Source organism: Pithys albifrons, chromosome 6 (genome assembly GCF_047495875.1).
Source record: "Pithys albifrons albifrons isolate INPA30051 chromosome 6, PitAlb_v1, whole genome shotgun sequence".
Classification (NCBI taxonomy): domain Eukaryota; kingdom Metazoa; phylum Chordata; class Aves; order Passeriformes; family Thamnophilidae; genus Pithys; species Pithys albifrons.
The window spans coordinates 6,216,910-6,238,031 of NC_092463.1; the positions used below are offsets into that span (position 1 = coordinate 6,216,910).

Here is a 21,122-nt window from a genome sequence, read left to right on the forward strand (position 1 = left end):
TATGTGTATGGCCAGACTTCACAAACGCAGATTTGGGCAGGGCTCTCCCCATGTGGGTGAGCCCTTCCAGCCTGCACAGTGGATGTTTTAGGTGAGGCTCAGCATGCACAGAACTGACCCCACCGTTTCAGTCCTCAGGTCCATCTGCCACGGCTGAACGAGCTTGGACAGTGACAGGGAAGTCCTCGGGACTGTCACAGCACCCGGTACTGACCGGGGCTGACCCTGCTGAGCATCCGAGATCTGACAGGATGGGATGGCAGGGAGGCTTTAACTGCCAGGGGATGGTCCCACTGAGACTCGAACTCAGGACCTTGGGATTCAGAGTCCAGAGTGCTCTCCATTACACCACAGAACAGTCCCATGAGTATGTCTGTTGGAAATCTGTAGAGTGTGAAATACCCTTCCCTCTGTTCATTGCTGTGAATCAAGGCAGGGATGTACATATTGTGCTGCTGACAAATAACTTGACACACATCAGCCCCCTGATCCCTGCAAACACTTGCCTGTGAACATTGCCTGCAGTGCTGGTTAGTTTGGGATGATGCTTTGCCCCTCATTATCTGGGAGTTGTGTTTTGTATCTCAATATAGAAACTGGGAATATAAACTCATGTAAATAGTGTGCGAGAGTGGAAATCACTTCTTTCTCTTGTCCTAGTGGTTATTTTGTCTAAGATTGTTCTAGATTAGAATATATTTTTAGGACTCTCGAGCTTTGTATCAGTCTTAAATAGATTTTCCTGCAGGTCTTGGTACCTCGATGGGAGGCTGCTGCTGCTCATAACTTCAGTCTGCATTGTTTTTCCTCTCGCCCTTCTTCCTAAAATTGGTGAGTAATTAAAGAAGAAAGCGAATATTATTCTACTTTAGCAGCAATTACGACTGAAGACTTTAAAACTTTAATGGGTTATTTATTTTTTTAAACTTGCAGGGGGCTGGTGGTGCTGGTGATTACTTAAGTTGTTGTAGTGTGTTCTGCCTTCCAGCCCTGCCTAGTTAACCTATTACTTGGGTTGCAGTAGTATTTTGTCTGCAATACTAAAATAAAATCTTTACAGCAGAACATTAAAGAGCTGCATTTACTTACAGCATGCCATTAGTGGTAAGCCAGTTCTAATTCTGCCCTACAAAACTACATAAATGATCTGTGACAGGCAGTTGGAATGTTGTTATTCTGAGTCCTAAGCCCCAGATACCAAGCACTGTAATAGAAAACATGCCCAAAATGTAAAGCTTTAGCTGTACATTAGGATCACTTTCCTTATAAATTCTCTTTTATTTTTACTGTTATTTTACAGGCTTTCTTGGCTACACAAGTAGTTTATCATTTTTCTTTACGGTGTACTTTACTCTTGTGGTAAGTTAAAAATCTCTGCACAGCTTATCTTTTCTTTTTTTTTTCCTTATTGTTTGAATGTTTTCATAAGCCAGTTTTGAAATTAATTGTCTTCCCCTCCCCCCTTAACTTTTTATATGTGAAATTTAGAGTTTTCCTTGTGCTTGCTTGGACAGATTACATTTGTTTTGCTGAGGCTGAGAAATGTGTATGAACTTCCAAGCATGTGAAAAGATTTAAAATAATTATATTTTGGGCTGGTAAATGTAACAATATTTTTGTTTTGCTGACAGTGCAGCAAAGGGAGCTGGCACATGTATTTTTGTTTCCCTACTAGCAGAGGAATGGAATTCTGTTTTCTTAGCTCCTAACTTATTACTTACTGCAACTAGTGCAGAAGAAAATTTAATATACTCCAAATAAATTAAATTTACATGTATAATGGAGTGACAGAGTTCAAAAAAAGGCAAAGAAAACTAGAACTTCATTAAGGCAGTTTACAAGATTCATTAATACATCAACGACCTTATTCTTCTTTCCAGCTGAAAGGAAAAGTTCTTTTCTCTGAGCCATATGGGGGTTTTTGACCCTGATGTTCACCCTCTTAAGGCCCCTGTGAGGTAGATGTTTCCACATATCAAAAGTGAGACCTGTGAGGCAGATCTGAGAGGGAAAATGTTCCTTTAAGTTGCACTATTTTTCTTTTTTATGGGGAAAAAGCGTGCCAATGTGTAATATGTAGTAGAGCCCAGCAACTCTTGCTCTGCCATCTGTTGGAATCTTTTTGGGGAGCCTTGGAAAATGTTCCCCCTCTCCCCTGTCACTCCAGCTTGCATTGACTTGCGTTTAATACCTGCTTTACAAAGGGATAAACAGAGTTGAAGGCAAGTTGAACAAACATGCCATCCAGGAGACCAAGGCAATCCATTAGGAACTAAACCATGTGATAAAACCAAACTTCAAAGCTGTCAAAACATCTCCCTGGGGTATCCCTGGAGAGTTGCAGTGTTTGTAGGACCTTGGGAAGTATTCTTCTTAAGATGAACATTGAGGAGCAGCCACAGCCTCTCCAGAGCTAATGAAAATTCATTTGTGATATTTATAAATTACCTTAACTTTTGACCTCTCTCCTAAAATTTATCTTTAAAAGAAAAAAAAAAAGAAAAGGAAGAAAAAGCACTAACTGTAATGCTGACATAGACCTTTGGCTGAAGGTAATTGCAAGGGTTTTAAACCCAGTTTGGCTTCTGGATTTCAATGGGAACGTGAGGAAAGCTGATGTAATGGGTGGATGCATTTGAAAACAATTTTAGTCCTTGAAAAAGCAAATGTGTAAGGAAGACTTGTGTGCAGCCATGGCAAGCTGTGATGATTCAAACTAGATTTTAGTTTTGTTTCTCTATCAAAAAGGTGGGTAGAAAGTACTAATGAAGAAATACAGACTACTGGATTTCTTATGAAGTGGTTCAATTTGCACGCTTACCCTTTGTTGTTAAATGACAAAGGAGCAGCCACAGTAAACCTAACTGAGGTCAAAAGTTTTAAAAGCTATTACAGATATTTAAAGAAAACTAATACTCTTCACAGAATAATCTCTCTGACTTCTTTAGGCCCTGAAAGTCAAAGGCATTAAATGTGGTTTAGTTTTCATATCTAATTGCTTTGAAGTGGGTGATTTGTGCTGTTGAAATGGTGTTTTAGTTTGCACACTGTTAATTTCTGTGTGGCAGATATGTTTTAATTTGTTCCAGAAGAAAACTGTGTTAGTCATATGGAAGTGATACAATTATATTTTGCATATACAGTAATTCTGTGCCTTTTCAAGTGCACACCATCTGTTCAGCTTTTTGCCAGCAAGCCACATTTTTACTGGTGCCTGCAGAAAAGAGAGGCCTTGGTCAGTCTGGTCAGTGAGTGCACTGAGCAAAGGGCTGGAGACTTCTTTGTTTTCTGTTCTTCTCTGGGGCTTGGGCAGGTCACAAATCTCCCCTCTGTGCCTTGGTAGCTTCAGTATCTTTTCCTTTATAGCAAAGATATTGGTCCTAGTCCTCACTAGGAAAAATTTGCAAGCACTGAGATGAGCTGATCTGGGAGAAAAACAAACACATACTGATTCTGTGAGGTCCTGACCACTTTCCTTTCTAATTGTTGAATACTTCCCTGACTTCTGTCCTTAGTGAAAAGAAATTATGATTGTTAAACTTTTTTTTTACTGCCTCCCCTCTTGCTGTGTTGAGTATTGGTGAAGAGTAAAGACATATTTTGTGTGTGTGTGTGTAGGCAGCATTACTGTAGCTTGTTCAGTAGAGGTGCTAATGATTACTGATGGTATTTTTCTAAATCTCTTGTTTATGTTCCCAGAACAAAATGTGATGCAGATTGGGAACCTGCCATGTGTAATGAATGATGTTGTGCACAGACAGCCCCTCTTTGCTGAGTGCTGTCAGTGCTGCTGGAGTGAAGGGACTTCTGTTTTCCCTCTGCAGCATATGAAGAGGCAACATCACTGAGAATATTGGAATACTTTGAGCCTCTAACTTAATTTTTAGCAGTGTTTTTGGTGTGGGTTTAAAATACCTTATTTCCACTAGAATTCCTCCTTATTTTTAAATTTTTTGCACTGAAAACTGAATGTTTGTTATACTCAAAAGAACATTTATATGAAATTGGCTTAAAGTTCCAGAAGAAGGTTGTGCTGCCTGTGAGACTACTCAGCTAGTCAGGCTGTGCTGCCAGCTTAACAATTCCTTCCTCTTGGGGGAACCTCATTAGACCTCACTGGAAACCCAAACAGACTTGAAAAACTGAACAGGTGGGCAAATATAAATATAAATACAAATTTTAATTGCACCTAATGCATTTTATTTTGGTTTTTTTTTAGTTTCAGTCCATTCTCAATCTGTGTTACATTTATTTTTGAACAATGTTGTTCAGCTTTTTCGGCTTGGCTTGGCTTGGCTTGGCTTGTCCTCCCTCTGCAATGTTTATATTTATCTTTGCTCTTTAGCTTGCAGGAGGCCTTGCCCCTACCACTGCCAGGCACATTTTGCTTTGCCCAAACCTTGCCCTTCAGCTCCGTGCCCCTTGTCAGTGCTCAGGAAGCCAATCCCAGCTTTACATGGGGAGCCTTCAAACCTTCTTCTCTATTTCCTCCATCTGGGCCTTTAAATACCAGACAGACCCAAGTTATGTGTTGGTGTTTGCCCTTTTCTCCTCCTCTCCTGCTCACTCTTCAGTTGAACTTGTTGATGACCCCCAGCATGTCCTTGTCCCTGGCACACCCTCCCTCAGGTGAGGGTGCAGCTCACATGGCACAGAGGGTTCAGACAGTCAATAAATGGTACAAAGCAGCACCAGGTTACTGTCAGAAACATGACTGGAGGGTTTCTCTTGATAATCCATTTCCACAATGTTTTCAGGCTGCTGTTGAGCGAGCTGCTCCCCAGTTCCATACCCTGAGTTGTAGGGGTGACTGTGAGTGCATCCCTTAAGGAAAGCAGTTTAGAGTTCTCCCTTAAAGAGAAGAGAGCTACCTGGAGTGTGTGGTATCTTGTAGCCAGTGAGATACTTTGAATGTGAGGTGCATGGGCTAGCCAATAATGTCATGACATGTTGGATGTGAGAGGATATAAAAGGTGTGGATGTTACTGAGAATAGAACTAACTAGAACTACTTCTACTACTACTAGACCTACTATTACTACTATTACAATGATCTATGAGCTATGAGGAAACTGTGAAGCTATCTTGAATAAACTCTCTAAGTTGTAAGCCTTCTGATCAAAGCCTTCTGATGCCTGCTGTGCCTGAGCTCTTCGACCATCATTCACGCTGCCCCCTTACTTGGGACAAGGGGGACCCCAACAAATGGTGACGCCCAACGTACCCTGATATGAGTTAGTTTTTCTCCTTGTGCAGTCTCAGACGTGTGTTACTGCCACAGTGCACTCAGCCTTCCATGGGCTTGCAGTTCCCTTTCCCCACATTTTATCCGGAGGTAACATTTGTTTGCTCCTCCTGGCACTGGTGACAAGAGGGAGCATCTAATCCTCTGGGAAACACCACTTGGCAGCAAGCACAACGTGGTGCTCTGAGCCAGGAGAAGCACTCCCTTCCATGTTATTCTTCTTGTGAATCTGAGTCTTTGATTAAGTTTTTAATTATTTGCTCTAGGCTTCAAAAGAATTATAACCTCCAAAGCCAGGCAACTACAACAGAAAATTAATTAGGGTGAGGAGAGCAATGCAACTATCATTTTAAACTGGTCTCCTGAAAAAGGAGGTAACATTTCGTATTTTAATTTCCCTTTGATTTTCAGCCCTGTTACTTGGCAGTCCCTAAACCAGCAGGGTGTAGCTAAAGGCCCAATGACATTCTGGGACAATAATTGCATTTATTGTTTTTCCTTTGCTTTCTAGTCCAAACCATATGTTTCTGCCTTTTAAGATTAGCCCCAGGCTCTGCTCTATCTCTGTGAAGGGCTTGTCTACTCCGGGCGCGAGCCTGGGATCGCTAACACAGCAGCCGCTCCGAACGGGAGGCCCTCGCTGTGGAGCCCAGGGAGAGTGGAGGGGCAGTGCTGGTTGTGTTTCAGCTCCTGTCAGAGCCCACTGCAGTGCCCCACCTCCAGATCCCCACACCATAAGGCTGCCAGCTGTGCAGAGGCAGCAGCTGGATGGAATGGCACTGACACCACTTCTGGTGGCCTGTCTGCCAAGCAGGCCTGTTAATTTACTGTGGGTGTAGCTCCCTGCTGTGTGTTCCAGCAGACTGGGATTTTAGCTACGTGTATCTAAATTGAAAACTGATTTTTAGGTTATCATTCATACATCAAATATGCTGTCTTTGCAGGTTATGATTAAAAAATGGTCAATCCCTTGTCCTCTACCTCTGAGTTGTGCCATGGAGACTTTACAGGTAAAGTGCACTCTGTTTTGAAGTTCTAATTTTACTAGTAAACTGTAATGCTTTTTTTACATTAACACTTTCAGAATGGCTTGCGATTTAAATTCCTTCTTTTATTAATCATCACAGAAACTGAAAAGTTTCATGTCTGTGGTTTGGGCTTATTCTTTCATTATGCCTTTTTTTTGTGTTTATGTTTTACAGGTTTCAAATTCTACTGGGGATTGTAAAGCAAAGCTCTTTCATCTTTCAAAAGAGGTAATCTCTATTAACAGCATGCCAACTTAAAGGAGAGTGGTGGTTTTTAAAAAATTGGGGTTTAAACCTTATCCAGGGTAAGCTGTCCTTCTGTAAAAATAGTTACAGGCTGCTGAAGTATTTCCTATACCTGCTGCCAAGTGTTATCCAGTCTCACTTCTTTTATATATGAAGGCTGACTGTCCAAGTTAACATTTATGAAAATATTTTGCAAGAATACCAAAGAATAAAGTGTAACAGATGCAGCAGTGGTCAGCCTCATGATGCAATCACATCAACCCAACTTAATATGCCCTCAGCTGGAAGTCAGTGCTGCTTGGCTGTGTGGACTCCCTGAGTTCCTGGCAAGGCAGAACAGGTTTCCTGACACTGCCTGGATCTAACCTGAGTTTTTCCTTACCTGAAGCTCCTTCTTCAGGCTTCGTGCAGTCTTGTGCATCTCACTGGGTGCCAGCTCTGCTATTTGATAATTAATGTGGCGTTTAAATCATGTCACCCCCCATCAAGGCTTGCAGGAGAGGAAGTATCATGCAGAACCCCAGATGCTGTGGGGTAAAGAGGGAGGGGATAAAGGTAAGATTAAATCTGGGATAGCCCTGTAGTGGGATTTAGGAAGGACATGATTGCATTTATCTGAAAAAACAAAATCCACCCCAATGCTCCCAAGAAAAAGGGAAGGGAGAAAAAAACCCACAAACTTGGGCAATGCAAACATGACACAAATATTATCTGTCAGATAATGGTGCTTTGACCAGAAACATCTACCATGAGATTCTGACCTTTTGTGCTTTGAAGAATCTTGGGACTCATCTCTGCCTTTTTTTTTTTTTTAATTAGCTTTATCAGTAGAAAGTGGCATATCTTTACCAGTATGGGCCTGATTATGTCAGGACAAGAGTTTGTTATAGTTTATTTTATTCCACTTGGCAGTTGCAGTAAGTCATACTGGATGATTCATCTCTTTTATTACAAGTTTTTGGAGTAATATACCACTAATTGCATGGTTGCAACTTTGATTACATAACTTTCTTAAATCTACAAATGCCAAAGCATGTGATATTTCCTGTTAATATTTTCTGTACTATTTCGTGCTGCATCCAAGTTTTTGTCAGGAAGTAATAAAACAGTGAGGTCAGAATGGAGGAATCAGTAATCTGACAGGTAGCTGTGGGTGTTAGAATTTAGAAAACTTCTTAGGGAATTTAATGAATTACATGCTGACTCTGGGGCAAACCCTGCTCTTGCTGCATAAGCACTTGGCCAAAAAACCATCTTGCAGGTTTTGGCCTATGGGCATCATGACTTCTGCTGATGAAACACTGAGCTGTGACCACTTGAAGTGATACGGCTTGAAAAGGTCCAGTTTTGTGGAATGATTTAGAGACACCATTTCAGTGTTGTGGGGATTTATCTCAGACCATTAATGTGGAAATATTTCCACTGAATTCCAACACTGGAACTGAATTCTGATTCATCCAGATATTTTTCCAACCAACAGTAATAACAAACAACTTTCAAGATGTGTTTCTTCTATTTTAGAGTGCTTATGCAATACCAACTATGGCCTTCTCTTTTCTCTGCCATACCTCAGTCTTACCCATCTACTGTGAGCTCCAAAGGTAATGTGTGAAAACACTTGAAATACTAAAATAGAATTTTAGCATTTTTGTAAGACTGTCCCTAAATTAATCTTAAATAATTTTTATTTTCAAGTTTGTGGCATCAAACAATGCTAACGAAGTAGCTTTCATGTATTTGGGAAATGTACAGTTTTAGTCTAAACTGACTTGTACAGGAGAGAAAAGTATCAAATATGTTTCATCAGTGTCAGAATATTGGCCTGGCCTGGGCAGTCTGGAGGGGGAAAAAAAAGATCATTGGTTAAGGTCCTTTAATAGTTGATTTTTATTGCTGTAACTAAATCTGCATTTTGCCATATCTGATCCATTGGGGGATTTTTTTGACCCAGATCCTGTTCCTTGCTTTTAATAGATACCATCCTGTATAAATCCAAATTTTGATTTAAAAGATACACTGAGATGTCTAAATTCCCTACAAGATGGGGACAGTATTAGTTGTCTGCTTGAAAAGTGACCTTTAATTACCAGATTAAGAATACTTTTAACCCCCCTTAAATATTAGTGACAGCACAGACCTCAGTAAATACTCAGTGACCATAAATTAAGGCAATACTTCCTTATGCAAGGCAAGATTCTGTGTAGATTGTGCTGTGTTTAATTGTCCTCAATACAGATTAAGCAACACTAATTTACTTTTTTTTTCCATTTTAGTCCTTCCAAAAGTAGAATGCAAAATGTAACTGTCACAGGAATTGGTCTGAGTTTCCTAATTTACTTTATGTCTGCTCTGTTTGGGTACCTGACATTTTATGGTAAGTGTATTCTTCAAGTATTGTTTGGAACCAAAGTTAATGATAAATGTCTTCTGTCTGGAATGCTTCAGGCATTGATGATGCACCTGAATCCTCAGAAATCCTGCTCTTCTCAAGACTTAAGAATGTGCCCAACACTGCCAAGTATTGCAGTCTCACTGGCTTCTCACTGTGTGACACAGCTAAACTTCCCACAGTTTATGCCATAAAATGATACACAGACAAGGTATTGGTCCCTAAACTGTGGCTGATGGTCTGTTGATGCTCTCCAATGCTGTGTAGTTATACTGCTGGTTGCCACTATATCTTGGATTGTATGATATTTTCATCTAAATATTTTCATTTCATTTCATTGTATAATATTTTCATTTAGGAGATTTATCATAGTCTGTAATAAATTTTGAGATCTGATAATAGTCTGCTTGTCCAAAAAGTTTGAAAGGGCTTTATCTTCTACCAAGAGCTATCACTTACTAACTATGTGATATCCCTGTGATTTGTAGTCTCTAAGTAGCGCTGAGGCTGTTGCCTTTTCAGGGAGTAATTTGCCCCACAGCAAGCCCTGATGTTGGGTAGGCATGGAGGTCTGCGGAATGTTGTTCCATGGAAAGCTTTATTGGAAAGGATTGCACAAAGTGACTTCTTCGTGGCCACTTTGTTTATGTGTAAGGTAAAGACAAACCAGAGAAGCTCAAACAGGAAGCTCAACATGAGCCAACAGTGTGCCCAGGTGGCCAAGAAGGCCAATGGGATCCTGGCCTGGATCCAAACTAGCGTGGCCAGCAGGGCCAGGGCAGTGACCCTTCCCCTGGACTCTGCCTTGGGGAGGCCACACCTTGAGTGTTGTGTTCAGTTCTGGGCCCCTCAGTTCAGGAAAGAGATTGAGGGGCTGGAGTGGGGCCAGAGAAGAGCAACAAGGCTGGAGAAGGGACTGGAGCACAAGTGCTGTGGGGCGAGGCTGAGGGAGCCAGGGGTGTTTAGCCTGGAGAAGAGGAGGCTCAGAGGTGACCTCAGCACTGTCTGGAACTACCTGAAGGGAAGTTCTAGTCAAGTGGGGGTTGGTCTCTTCTCCCAGGCACTCAGCAATAGGACAAGGGGGCACGATGGGCTCAAGCTCTGCCAGGGCAAATTGAAGTTGGAGATCGGAAAAAAATTCTTTGCAGAGAGAGTGCTCAGGCATTGGAATGGGCTGCCCAGAGAGGGGGTGGATTCCCCATCCCTGGAGGTTTTTAAGGTGAGATTGGCCGTGGCACTGAGTGCCATGATCTGGTAAAGGGACTGGAGTTGGCCCAAGGGTTGGACTTGATGATCTCGGAGGTCTTTTCCAACCCAATCCATTCTATGATTCTAACTCCAGAAAATATTGACAGGGAACATAAGAAAATATGAAGAACTGAATCACAGAAGTGCCCGTCTAGTTCTGTGTCTTGGCTGCAGTGGAGAGCAATGACACCAGACTAGGAAGGATTTTAAAGATTTAAAATAGTAAGCTATGAGCTGGGTTTTTCAGCACATGCTTCTGGTTGTCAGTAATTTGTGTTACATGTTCCTGAGCCAGAAATGTGTCTGTTTGATACATGAACTGGACCAAGAAATGCACAGTTCTTAGAGATGTTGTCGACAGTGCTTGATGAAGTAAATGTACCTTTTTATTACCAATCAGGAGAGTGGGTGGGGTGTGACACCCTACCAAACTCTACAGACATCTTGCATTTTCTGTAGAGTTGAGATGACAGTGTGCTTCAGTACCAGTGTAATAACTCTGCATTTGGACTTTTAAATACTTCTGGGTGCAGATTCTTATGTGAGTTGAAACACAACTTTGTGTGGCACTCTTATGTTTCCCAAGTGCACAGAAAGATTTCAAACCCCTTATCTACATAGAGGTCTTTTTTTTAAAGGTCCACCCCAACCCTGGCAGAAGTAGGTGAGTGTCTACTTCATATGGCAGTGTTTGTATCCTGTCACATAACATACAGCAGGGTGTCTTTTCCTAAGAAATTTGCCTCTGTGTGTCCTGGTGTAAATTGGAGTTGTGTGTGCTTTGCTCCACTTAAGTTGCTTCTACTTGCTGATTCTGGAGTAGTTTCATACAAATTCTGTCACATAAATATATCACAGTAAGCTGGGAGGATTCTTCTAGTGTCTTCTGAAAGCTCTTCCTTTTTATGGGATGATCACATGTCAATCTTTATTGATTGGATGAGTGAAAATTCATTTAGGGTTAGTAAAGGTAGTAAGACAAAAGTTCATATTAGGATTTGTTCTCCTTTCAGAGTGTTTTGTAATTCTTGATCGTGGGGATGGGATAGTGGCTGACAAAGCACCAAGAATATTTGCTTTCAGCAGCTAATAATTCCAGATTTTGAGGGAATTTTGTAGGTTTTTTTCCCTCAAGTGTAGATGTATGCTGAAAATACTCCCTTGATGCTCAGAAAGCTTTGTCAGTTATATAGGGAGTCTTGAAGCCCCTAATACTGTATCAGCCACTGTTCCTGTTTCCTGACTGACTTCATGTGGTTTGTTGGAAAGTATAATTTGAAGTGTAACTCTGAGAGGGTCAGCAGCAATGCAGGGTAACCATCTGTCTCCAGATGAACTCTCAATAAGGAGGGAAAACGTGAGAAAAGAGTAGTCCTGGAAACCATCCCAGTTCCTGTTCCCTTCACTGTCATGACTGGGACAAGCCCCTGTCTTGACTGTAGCCTTTTAGTCTGTTTCATTTGCAACATTTTTGGTTTTCTGCAGGCTTGATTTCTTTTAGTAATTCTTAGACTTGAGAGCTTGAAATGCTGGAATCGACAGTGGATGTCTGTAAGAGAGTTGTTTTGAGTTTTTGTTTGTTTCCCCTTGCAAACTGCTTCTCCTTTTCACTTTTTTGGTTGTCTTTTTCAACTAACTTGCTTCTTTAAATAGGGGGAATCTGTTCCCTGTTCCTAAAACTGCAGTCTGAGAAAATGTAAAACAATATATTTTAAATTGAAAACAAAAGAAGAGTTCCCTCTTTGAAATGACACATGTTTCATCTTTCTGTGGTTCAGATGGCTTCTTCTGTTTTCTGTGAATTTGAAACTTCACAGGGCGACTGGACTTTGGAAATCTTGGTCCATTCTGAAGTCCAAGAAAAGAAGGAATTCCAAAACAAACAAACAAAAAACCAGTCAGGATAGCAAACCACTTTCATGGCTCTGACTTTTACTGTTAATTTAGTGAAAATTTTCACCTTAAAAGGACAATAGTTAAAGGTGAGGAATTCCTCACTGATTCATCCCTTTTTGGCCCAGTGAGGCTGTTTGTCCTTCTCCATTGCCATCCAGCAATCTATTGCTAACACAGCCAGTAAAGGCACATACACCAGCAGAGTTTGGAGCAACTCTTTCTTCCTTTAAATAAGAATTCCAGCTTGAAATTTTACCTTGCATTTTGAATAATGTTTCTGGTGGGGAAAAAAAGGAAATGCAGTTTAGTCAATTTAGCAAAATCTAATTTGTTCCTGGCTTCTAGTTCAGCATAAAGACTCTGGTGCTGTTTCAGAGACATACAAGAAGTTTCACTGTGTTCTTGGGTTCATGTCTTTCTTTTTTATGCTTTCTCCTTCATATTTGTATTTTCTCTCTAGGGAGCTTTGGCTTCAGCAGAGGCTCTGCCTGGACTTGTCTCCTGAAATGTTTTCATTTTTCTGAAGATTATGAATCCTGGTCTATCAGTATTGCCAGAGTGCTGTGTATCTGCATCTCCCTTCTTTCTCTGTTAGTCACAAGCAGATGGACCCATTTGAATACCTTGTTAATTGTCTCAGTTCCGAAAGGATTAACAAGCAATTTTTCTTATTTTCAGACAAAGTGGACTCTGAATTGCTACGAGGTTACTCCAGGTACCTGCCCCACGACATGGTCATCATGACTGTTAAAGCAGCCATTCTGTTTGCTGTGCTCTTGACAGTCCCTCTCATCCATTTCCCAGTAAGTACTCCTGAGTGTTCTGGAGCTGGCAGTGAGCACTGGGAATGCTAATGCTTTGCAGACTGCAATATTTGAGTCACATCTAGTCTTGTGTATCTTATTCACTTGTCAAGTGATTGATCAAAGACCACATATTTGCATATGTTCCATGAAAGCTCCAAAGTAACAACTAACCACTAAGCTAATTTGTGCTCTTGAGTCAGATTTCAGATTAAAACTAGCCCACAGCATTGTTTCTAATTTAGAGAATTCAGAACTTCTAAAGTTTATTTAGTTTGATTTTTTTTTATTCCGTCTTAAATTGAGTTTTGCTGACTTGGTTTTTCCTTTCTACATGCACGCACCCACATACAGGCACACTTAGACTTGAAACTATTTAATAGTAAATCAAAAACACATATATTGACCTATTTCACAAAAAACCCACCCTGCCTTAGTTTATCATTACCATGGTAGAACTGACAATTAATTAATTAGGGCAGGCAAAACTATGTGTAGAAATGTTGTATGGATTATGTATCAGTTGGCCACATATTGACATGGCTACCAAGGATGTTCAGGAGAAAAAGCAAAGACACCCAGGCCTTCTTTTGTCCCTCTAAAAAAGGAATAATTCCTTAAAACCAGCATCCATGTGATAGATCTTGCCTTAATAAAGTAGCAAATTAACTCTATGCTACAGAAAGACAAAAGCATTAAACTATTACTAAATTTATGGCATTTTAACTTCTAAAATATTTTTACTTTTACATCTGGAATGATACAATTCCTAATGCTGTGAAATTGAGATATATGTATGTATATTTTGAAATATATGTGTTTACCCACACAATGTTTCTCTTTGTATTTGTTTTCTCTTTGTATTGTGCAGGCAAGGAAAGCTGTGTTGATGGTATTTTTCTCTCATCTGCCTGTCTCGTGGATTTGCCATATCCTGGTCACTTTAGCACTGAATACAATTGTTGTTTTGTTTGCAATGTACGTGCCAGACATAAAAAATGTATTTGGAGTAGTTGGTAAGTTCTTGTGGTGGTTGGTTTTCAGTATATGGTTCTGTAATGTACTTTGGTCTTCTCTAAGGAAAATCTTGCTTTCTGTTTTTAAAGGTTCAACCACATCAACATGTTTGCTTTTTGTATATCCTGGACTATTTTATCTTAAACTGAGCAGAGAGGACTTCATATCACCACAGAAACTTGGGGTATGCTTTTTTTTTCCCTCCTGTGCACTAATAATATTTTAACAGGCTCATTTCAAATGCATCTTAATACACTGTAGAGCACACAATCCAAGAGGCAAAGTTCCTGTTTTCATTGCAGCTTACAAAATCTGTGAGCATTTTTTTATCCCTCATGGTAGCTCTGGTCTTTCTGAAACTCCTTCAGCAGGGATTTTTGACAAGCAGTGTGTCTGTGTCTGGACCATTGATCTGAGCATGTGCTTTTTCCTATAGTTTTCAGATGTTGACTTTTAATCCAATTTCTCCTCAGTTGTTACACGTTACTCTGATGTTGTCTGGGCAGCTGGGACAAAGCCAAACTGCATTTAAGTGTAACAGTTTTTATGCTTTTTTTTTAATACAAGCGTATTTTTTTTCCTCTTTCTTTCTTTTCCTCCTCTTTGTTGTTTCTCTTTTGGTGTAGTAGGTTAAGTTCTTGTTGGAATTTGTGCAGCAGGTCTGGTTTTTACACTGTAAGTGTCTGTCTTCATTGTAAGCACTGCTCAGCAGAGCAACTTCGTGGCAGTGGCCAAAATGCTGACAAACTTTTATGCATAGTCCTTCTTGCCATTCTTATGAATCACAGGGCTGCTCTTGTATTGACAAATTAGGGAATCTGAAAGAAATTCTAGTAATTATGCCCTCTGACCATTTAAAGTTGTGGCTAATTCCAGGAGGTTTGGGGCCTTTTCTCTTAAACAGTGGTTTTATTATCATCTGGCTATTCTAAAATGTAGAGAATTCATTGTCATTTTGGTTGCATTTTGAGTAAAATACAAAGTCAGTTTCTTAATTCCTCCAGAGTTGTAAAAGGGCAAATTAATTTATGTTTAGTGCAGATGGTTGGTGTGAGCAGGCAGACCAGACTGCTCCAGAGTTCCCAGGCTTAGTTTAGTTTCCCCCTAAGCAGACACCTTCTGTTTGAAGACTGAGTAAATTGAAATATTTAAAAGACACTATTTATACCTGTTCTCACAGGTTTTGGTCATCATTAGTCATAAGCCTTGAGCATGTAAAATGCTTTTTTCGGCAAAACATTAATTTTTGCTTTTCTTTCTTCACAGGCATGTGCCTTGGTTACTTTTGGCATTTGTGTTGGCCTTCTCAGTTTAGTTGTAATAATTTACAACTGGATTGATCAATAGCAGCCTATTGACAGTGTGATCTGAGCTGCAGGAGGGCAGCAAGAACCACAGAGGTGCCAACACGACTGCAGTGAGGGCTGGACATCCTGAGGAAACACTGACCAAACCTGCCTATGGAAGAAATAATGCTCTTTTCAGCTGCATTTGTGATGGTCCTGCTTTAATCTTTAATCAGTCTCTTCACTTACTGGACAATTAGTTTTTGCCCTTCTGAAATACTAGTTTTGATGGTGTAATAATGACAGGAAAAAAGGTCTCTTGAGAAATTCCTGCAATGCAAAAATGGTTTAGGGGCACAGAGTGAACCAGAGCTGAACTTTGAATAACTTCTCCTTTAAGGACGATGAGGTGAATAGATATTGTATCAGTCAGTGTGTGCATATGTGCAGTGGGGATAGTGCACATCATCCTAAACTGTGAAAGACTTCCATTGCTTGAATAATTTCCAAAATTTCAGCCTGTTCATAGAAAGAACTTTGTGATTCCAAGTGTTTACCCTGATTTATCCTAAGATGGATCCCAAAACCAGCTGCCTTAGCCCAGTTTAATGGGCACATCATGATAATATTTGTTAATGGCTTTTTCAGATACAGTTTTTATGTGTCAGCACACTTGAATCATACTGATGTAATTTTAAATTACCAGGCTTTGCCCATCGAGCATTATAGCTGTTAGTAGCATTAGGAAGTATTTTCATTTTGCAGTTAATAATAGACATTTTTCAGTTAGTATCTGCTTTGGATACTACTCAGTGTACCTCAGTATTCCTCCCAGTGAAAGACTTTTTTCTTTTTCTCTCTTATTCCCATTTTTACAAGCATTACAGGTTTGAACTGGAGTGTTTCTATATTTTACCTTCTGTTGTGTGTCAGAGGTTTAGGCTTGAAAGGTGACAATCTGTCTTATTTGAAGAAAAAGGGAAATTTTACATCTTTGGGATTTCTTTTTTACCTCAGATCTCGAAAATTCCTTGTAGTCTTTTACTATTCCTTGTGTTTTTCACTAAATGAAGTATGAATGTAATTTTCAACACCAACTGGGCTTTGTTGAATATGGTATTGAGTGTCCACAGAAAAGTTCCTCATGTCACTAGAACAGAAGCAGTGTTGGTATTGTGGTAAGGTTTTTAATATTTGTTTCTGTCAGGTGAGATCTGATGGCTTGATCTTTCCAGAGATTTCATGCCCTATGAAAGCAAAGCCCGATTGAATGTTCTCAATCCTCACCTGTCTGATAGGGAGGAACAACAAAAGGTAGAGATGGAATCACCTTCTCTATTCCTGAGCTGACAGACTAGGATTTCTCATGCCAGCAGATCACTTGGCTCTCTCAGGATCCGTAAGATACTTTTCATTTTTGATGAATGGCCTGAAGGCACCCGAGTAGTGCAGCTTGGTACTGCTTCAGGAATCCTTTTTGCTTGGAAAAGGAGTTTAATATAGAAATACACATGTGTGCTGAGGCCTGGGGACTAACTCAGAAGCTTTGGTAGGTTCCAAAAGAAAAGAATCCCTGCAAAATACTGCAGTCATTTTTATAATAGTTTCTAGCAGAGGTTTTATGACTCCAGGTGAGCCATCTAATAGTTTGGCAGTACCAGAAACATCATGTGCACTCTTGGCCAGTTCTTTCCATCTCCTCCTGTAGCACTGGCAGTGGCTCCTGGCAGTGTGTTTAACCAGCAGAAAACCAGTATGGCCACGAGATGTGATGTTACCTGTCAAAAAAAAATGAACTTGCCTTTATTCTTACAGTTCTCTCAACTTGTTTAACTCCTGATAAGCAGGTATAGCTACCTCTCCACCTGTGGCTGCCCTCTGATAGCTGTGTCCCATGGGCTTCATTGCACTGCAGGGATTCAGACACTCAGGGAATCTCTGGCATTGCTGTAAAAAGCTAAATATATACATTATAAAAGGGTGCCTTGAGCAAGCAATGACAGCTGTACATCAGGAAATGAATTCCTGTGTCACTGAACCAAAACTTCTCAGGAAAACAGAAGACCTGCCATTGATGGGAATTAACTCAGGGATTTTTGTCAGACACTGAAATTTAGGAGGTGTATCTATTAGAAATTTCATGGAAATTGTTTCTCACTTACTGTCTGCTCTTGTAGCATAACTTGGAGTAGTACCTGTAGGACATCACTGCAGTCACTTTGTTTTAAACTAACCAACAAGGCTTGACTTCTGAATACTTAGATTACCTGTGAGGGGACAGGAAGTTGGCAAAGCTTTGCTAAGCTTTTGCTCTTCCCCCTGAAAAAGCTCAGCTTTGCCATGGTCTGTATGTTCTCTTCCCCCAGTCAGTTGGGCTTGTGTGCATCATCTTACAAATGTGACTGACAAAACACCCAAAATGCAGTGTTAATTTTACAGTGGATTCTTGTCATGCTGCATAATCACTACAGTATTGTTTTTAATTCTGGGGTATTTTCCTAACTAGCCTGGCTATTAACTGACTATCCTGATAGGTAGACTTTGGAATGATGAATGCCATGAATGGAAGCAATTCACAGCTCTGCTGAGCTCTGTTATTACCTTTTGGCTGTGGTGCAGAAGGGATAGCACAAGGAGTTACAGAATGTCTGTTACCTTTTATCTGAAAAAGAAATAGAATTGCTGCTACTTCTAAGTTTCTGTAATAATTAAAATATGGAGGGAGCAAAAGGGGCAGAAAGAGAAGGAACTTCTATTGCCAAATTTAGAAGAAGGTGTGAGTGTTGTCTACAGTGAAAAAGCAGAGTAAGAGCACAATGTTCATCCTTCACATCTCCCATGGCCATTCTGTGCCTTCTGCCTGTAAGTGTTTTGCTACAATTGCACATTTGCATCAATTTTTTGAGGAAAACAGGCCTCCAGTCTGGAACTTTCCACTCACTCAAATGCTGATAATTAATTTCTTGTCTATTCTTGTGCCTGGATTTTTTCTTCCAAATTTTCAGATTTATAAATTTCAGTGATTCTTCTTTATTACCTGTGATTAGCATTTTCCAGCCTTTTCTGAAGACTTGGCAAGTAAGGAAGAAGGGACATGCAGCATTTCTGAACTCCCTTGGAAATGTTCCCTTTCCCCAGCTGAGCAGGAAGAACAATGTAAGAGATGAAAATTAATTGGTTGCCTTTGATTTATGTTCTCTGTTTCTCCTATTTCCATCCCTTGTCCATTTGAAGGCTGCTCAGATTTCAGCTGGGCTGTGGTGAGCTGGGTGTGGAGAGTGTCTTTTGTAACCAGCATGGCAGGAAGGAGACTGACAAACAACAGTGCTCAAAACAGGCTTTGCATTGTGGCAAATGCTCATCTTCTATTCCCATGTTTCTAAGCAGTTTGTATCTTAATATATTGATTTTCATGGCGGTAATTGCTTTGAAATTCTCTCTGTGTAGTGAAAATCGAGACACTGTGAAACTGTCCTGTCCCCTTCTCTCTTTGTAGAGAAGGTTTAGGGACCTCTGTGGGTATTCTGCCTAACCCCATATGGCCCAGCTCATTTAAAATAAATTCCTGAAATTAATTTTGATGTTTATGTTTGAGAAATATGAAGCAGTTTCATTAGAATTAGGTTACACTGATACAGGTTACTACTGTAAAGAATAGAGATAGACATATTTATCAATACATCATTTAAAATACTTGAAGATCAATCTATTTGTTTGCAATGTCCCTACATAAGGAAAAGGAATTCAGCATTTCTATTGTGGACATCCTAATGTGCTCTCAAACTAAAGACCGAAATTCCCATCAGTCCAGGAGCATGAGTAACATTGATTGGTGTAGAACTCCTTTCCCAAGTAGATTTATTTTAACACTTTACCTGAGATTGTTTGTTTACAATTGACTTTCATGTTGAAAGCATTCACTGTAGTTGCTCTGCATGCAGAAAACCTTTGGACATGTTTACTGTTACTGACAGTGGGAGAGAATTTTCATTATTACGAAAGTGCTGCCTAATTTCTGCAGTTTGTGGTGATGTTTTTGGTATTTGTATTCAGTTATGATCATCCAGCCATGCTTCATGTGGAAATCGAGTTCTCAAAAGAAATTAATAATGATCTGTATGTAAAAATTGCCCAGCTCATGTCAAACCTGTGTGTGGTGCAACAGATTTTCTATTTTGTGCTCTCTTTGCCTCAGGTTCACTGTGGGACAGCCAAGGCACGTCCCCAGAAAAGCCAAACAGAAAATAAAGAACAGTGCTTGTGTAACTCATGTTTCCTTTGTGTGCAATGAGCCCACTTAGTGACACAACCAGGTGTTGTCTCTGCAGTGGTGCTGCTGCCACCCCAGCTAGGAAGGGCATCGTTCTTACAGATCATTCCTGGTTGAAATGGATGCACAAAATAACTTGTCCAGTGAGAACTGCAGGTTTTGTCTTCCTTGGTGTTGGTTCATGGACAGCAAACCTTCCTCATCTGATCTGCTGCCCACTGTAAACACGAGGCAGCAGAAGGGATCTCGGAGGCTGTGGCTGTGCAGTGCCGGCACTGCCGCCAGGATGTGGAGGGAGGGGGACCAGCTGGCCTGGCAGTACAGACTGTGGTGAAAAACTGCTCATGGAGACCCCTTTGGGAAGGACCATCTTGTCCAGCAAGGTGAGAATCAGATGGGGAGGACAGACTGTAAGCGTGTGATTGTGTGAGTTTGTAGAAAATCTTGAAGACAAGAAAAGATTAATTAGGCCACAGCTTACAGGTGTCACACGCAAAGACAGTTTTATTCAAGAACTCCATGGAGAGAAAAAAAAGGTGGGTAAAAGCCCTCCTCTAACTTCTCTTTTCTTTTTAACTTCTCTTCCTTATTCCCACCCATAGCTCCGTCCCATAGGTTGAATTACAGTGTCTATAAAACTCATCACAGCTTTAATTGGATGACACTTTTAGACAAATGTTCACCATTGCTATAACCACGTTATCTCTCAACATTCCATTCTCATGAGTAGAACAACTCAAAGCTTTCTTATCTCCCTTGTTTTTGCTAGCCATTGGTCTCCTTCTCACAGAATTAACTCACACCTGCCAGCAGGCTCCAGAACTCAGTCTGCCATTCCAAAAACCCTTTTTCTCAACTCAAAAATCCTTCCTCATTCCTACAACAGACCATTCCATTAGGGAATAGCAGCCAGAGGAATGATGGTGGCTGGGAAGGGCTGGGAAGCTTTTTGGCTGTAAACCACAGCGCTCTCCAATAGCTGCATCCTGGGAGCACAGCTCCAAGCACTTTGCAAGGTCTGAGGGAGTCCTGAATTTAAGGAAGCATGGAAAAAAACCCTCATTACTGTGCTGCTGGCTCGATTCCAGAGCTGTAGGAATGCTCACACACATGGATACGAGTATCAGCAACTCTGGGTTTACTTAATGGTGTTTGCCCCAACTGGAACCGGCATCACAGAGCACAAACTAATTCTGTCCTCTGCTGCACCAGCTGCCTGGACCTGTTTTGTTGCTGAGTGGGTCCTGTCCATGCTCAGCCTCTCCTGCCTCCAGCAGCACTGCTCTCATGGCAGTGGTTGACGCTGACACCAGGCAGCCCTCAGCACATGGTTTGAATTTAAAGCTCGTTTACACATGATGTCACACGTTTATTGTCAGCCCAGAGAAGGTCAGGACAGTTCATCTTGGGAAGGTTTGCATTGTTGAGCCTCTACGTTGCTGCCATTAATGCCTTCACCGTCTGAGCTGCATTCCAGATTTCAGGCATGATGTAATAAAAGGCACCGGGGATCTGCGATGGACAGGGACGCTCGTGTGGTGGCTGATCAGCCTTGGGATGCTCATCTGCTTTTCTGGAGTCTGAGGGTGGAAATTCTTGCTCCATGCATCATGTAGCAAATCAGGGATGTGGCCAAGGAGAGTTCACAAGCCCTGGAAGCTCAGGGTGGTTGTTCCAGTCTGTTGCTTTTTGGGA

The 21,122-nt window shown here is 40.8% G+C and overlaps 1 protein-coding gene across 2 annotated transcripts in view; it reads left to right on the forward strand.

Annotated features, from left to right (window-relative positions):
• The window catches only part of SLC38A6 (solute carrier family 38 member 6), a 44,686-nt gene extending 25,269 nt beyond the window's left edge, over positions 1 to 19,417 (forward strand). Inside the window, exons 7-16 of one of the 2 annotated variants that reach the window (XM_071557323.1) lie at positions 749 to 831; positions 1,301 to 1,359; positions 6,189 to 6,254; positions 6,447 to 6,500; positions 8,040 to 8,119; positions 8,792 to 8,892; positions 12,730 to 12,854; positions 13,726 to 13,870; positions 13,961 to 14,055; positions 15,138 to 19,417. In XM_071557323.1, the coding sequence (XP_071413424.1) occupies positions 749 to 831; positions 1,301 to 1,359; positions 6,189 to 6,254; positions 6,447 to 6,500; positions 8,040 to 8,119; positions 8,792 to 8,892; positions 12,730 to 12,854; positions 13,726 to 13,870; positions 13,961 to 14,055; positions 15,138 to 15,218 (889 nt within the window). In that variant the 3' untranslated portion in view covers positions 15,219 to 19,417. The remainder of the gene's footprint in view (positions 1 to 748; positions 832 to 1,300; positions 1,360 to 6,188; positions 6,255 to 6,446; positions 6,501 to 8,039; positions 8,120 to 8,791; positions 8,893 to 12,729; positions 12,855 to 13,725; positions 13,871 to 13,960; positions 14,056 to 15,137) is intronic. The other variant, XM_071557324.1, reaches the window with a different exon arrangement.
• Positions 19,418 to 21,122: the final 1,705 nt, after the last annotated feature.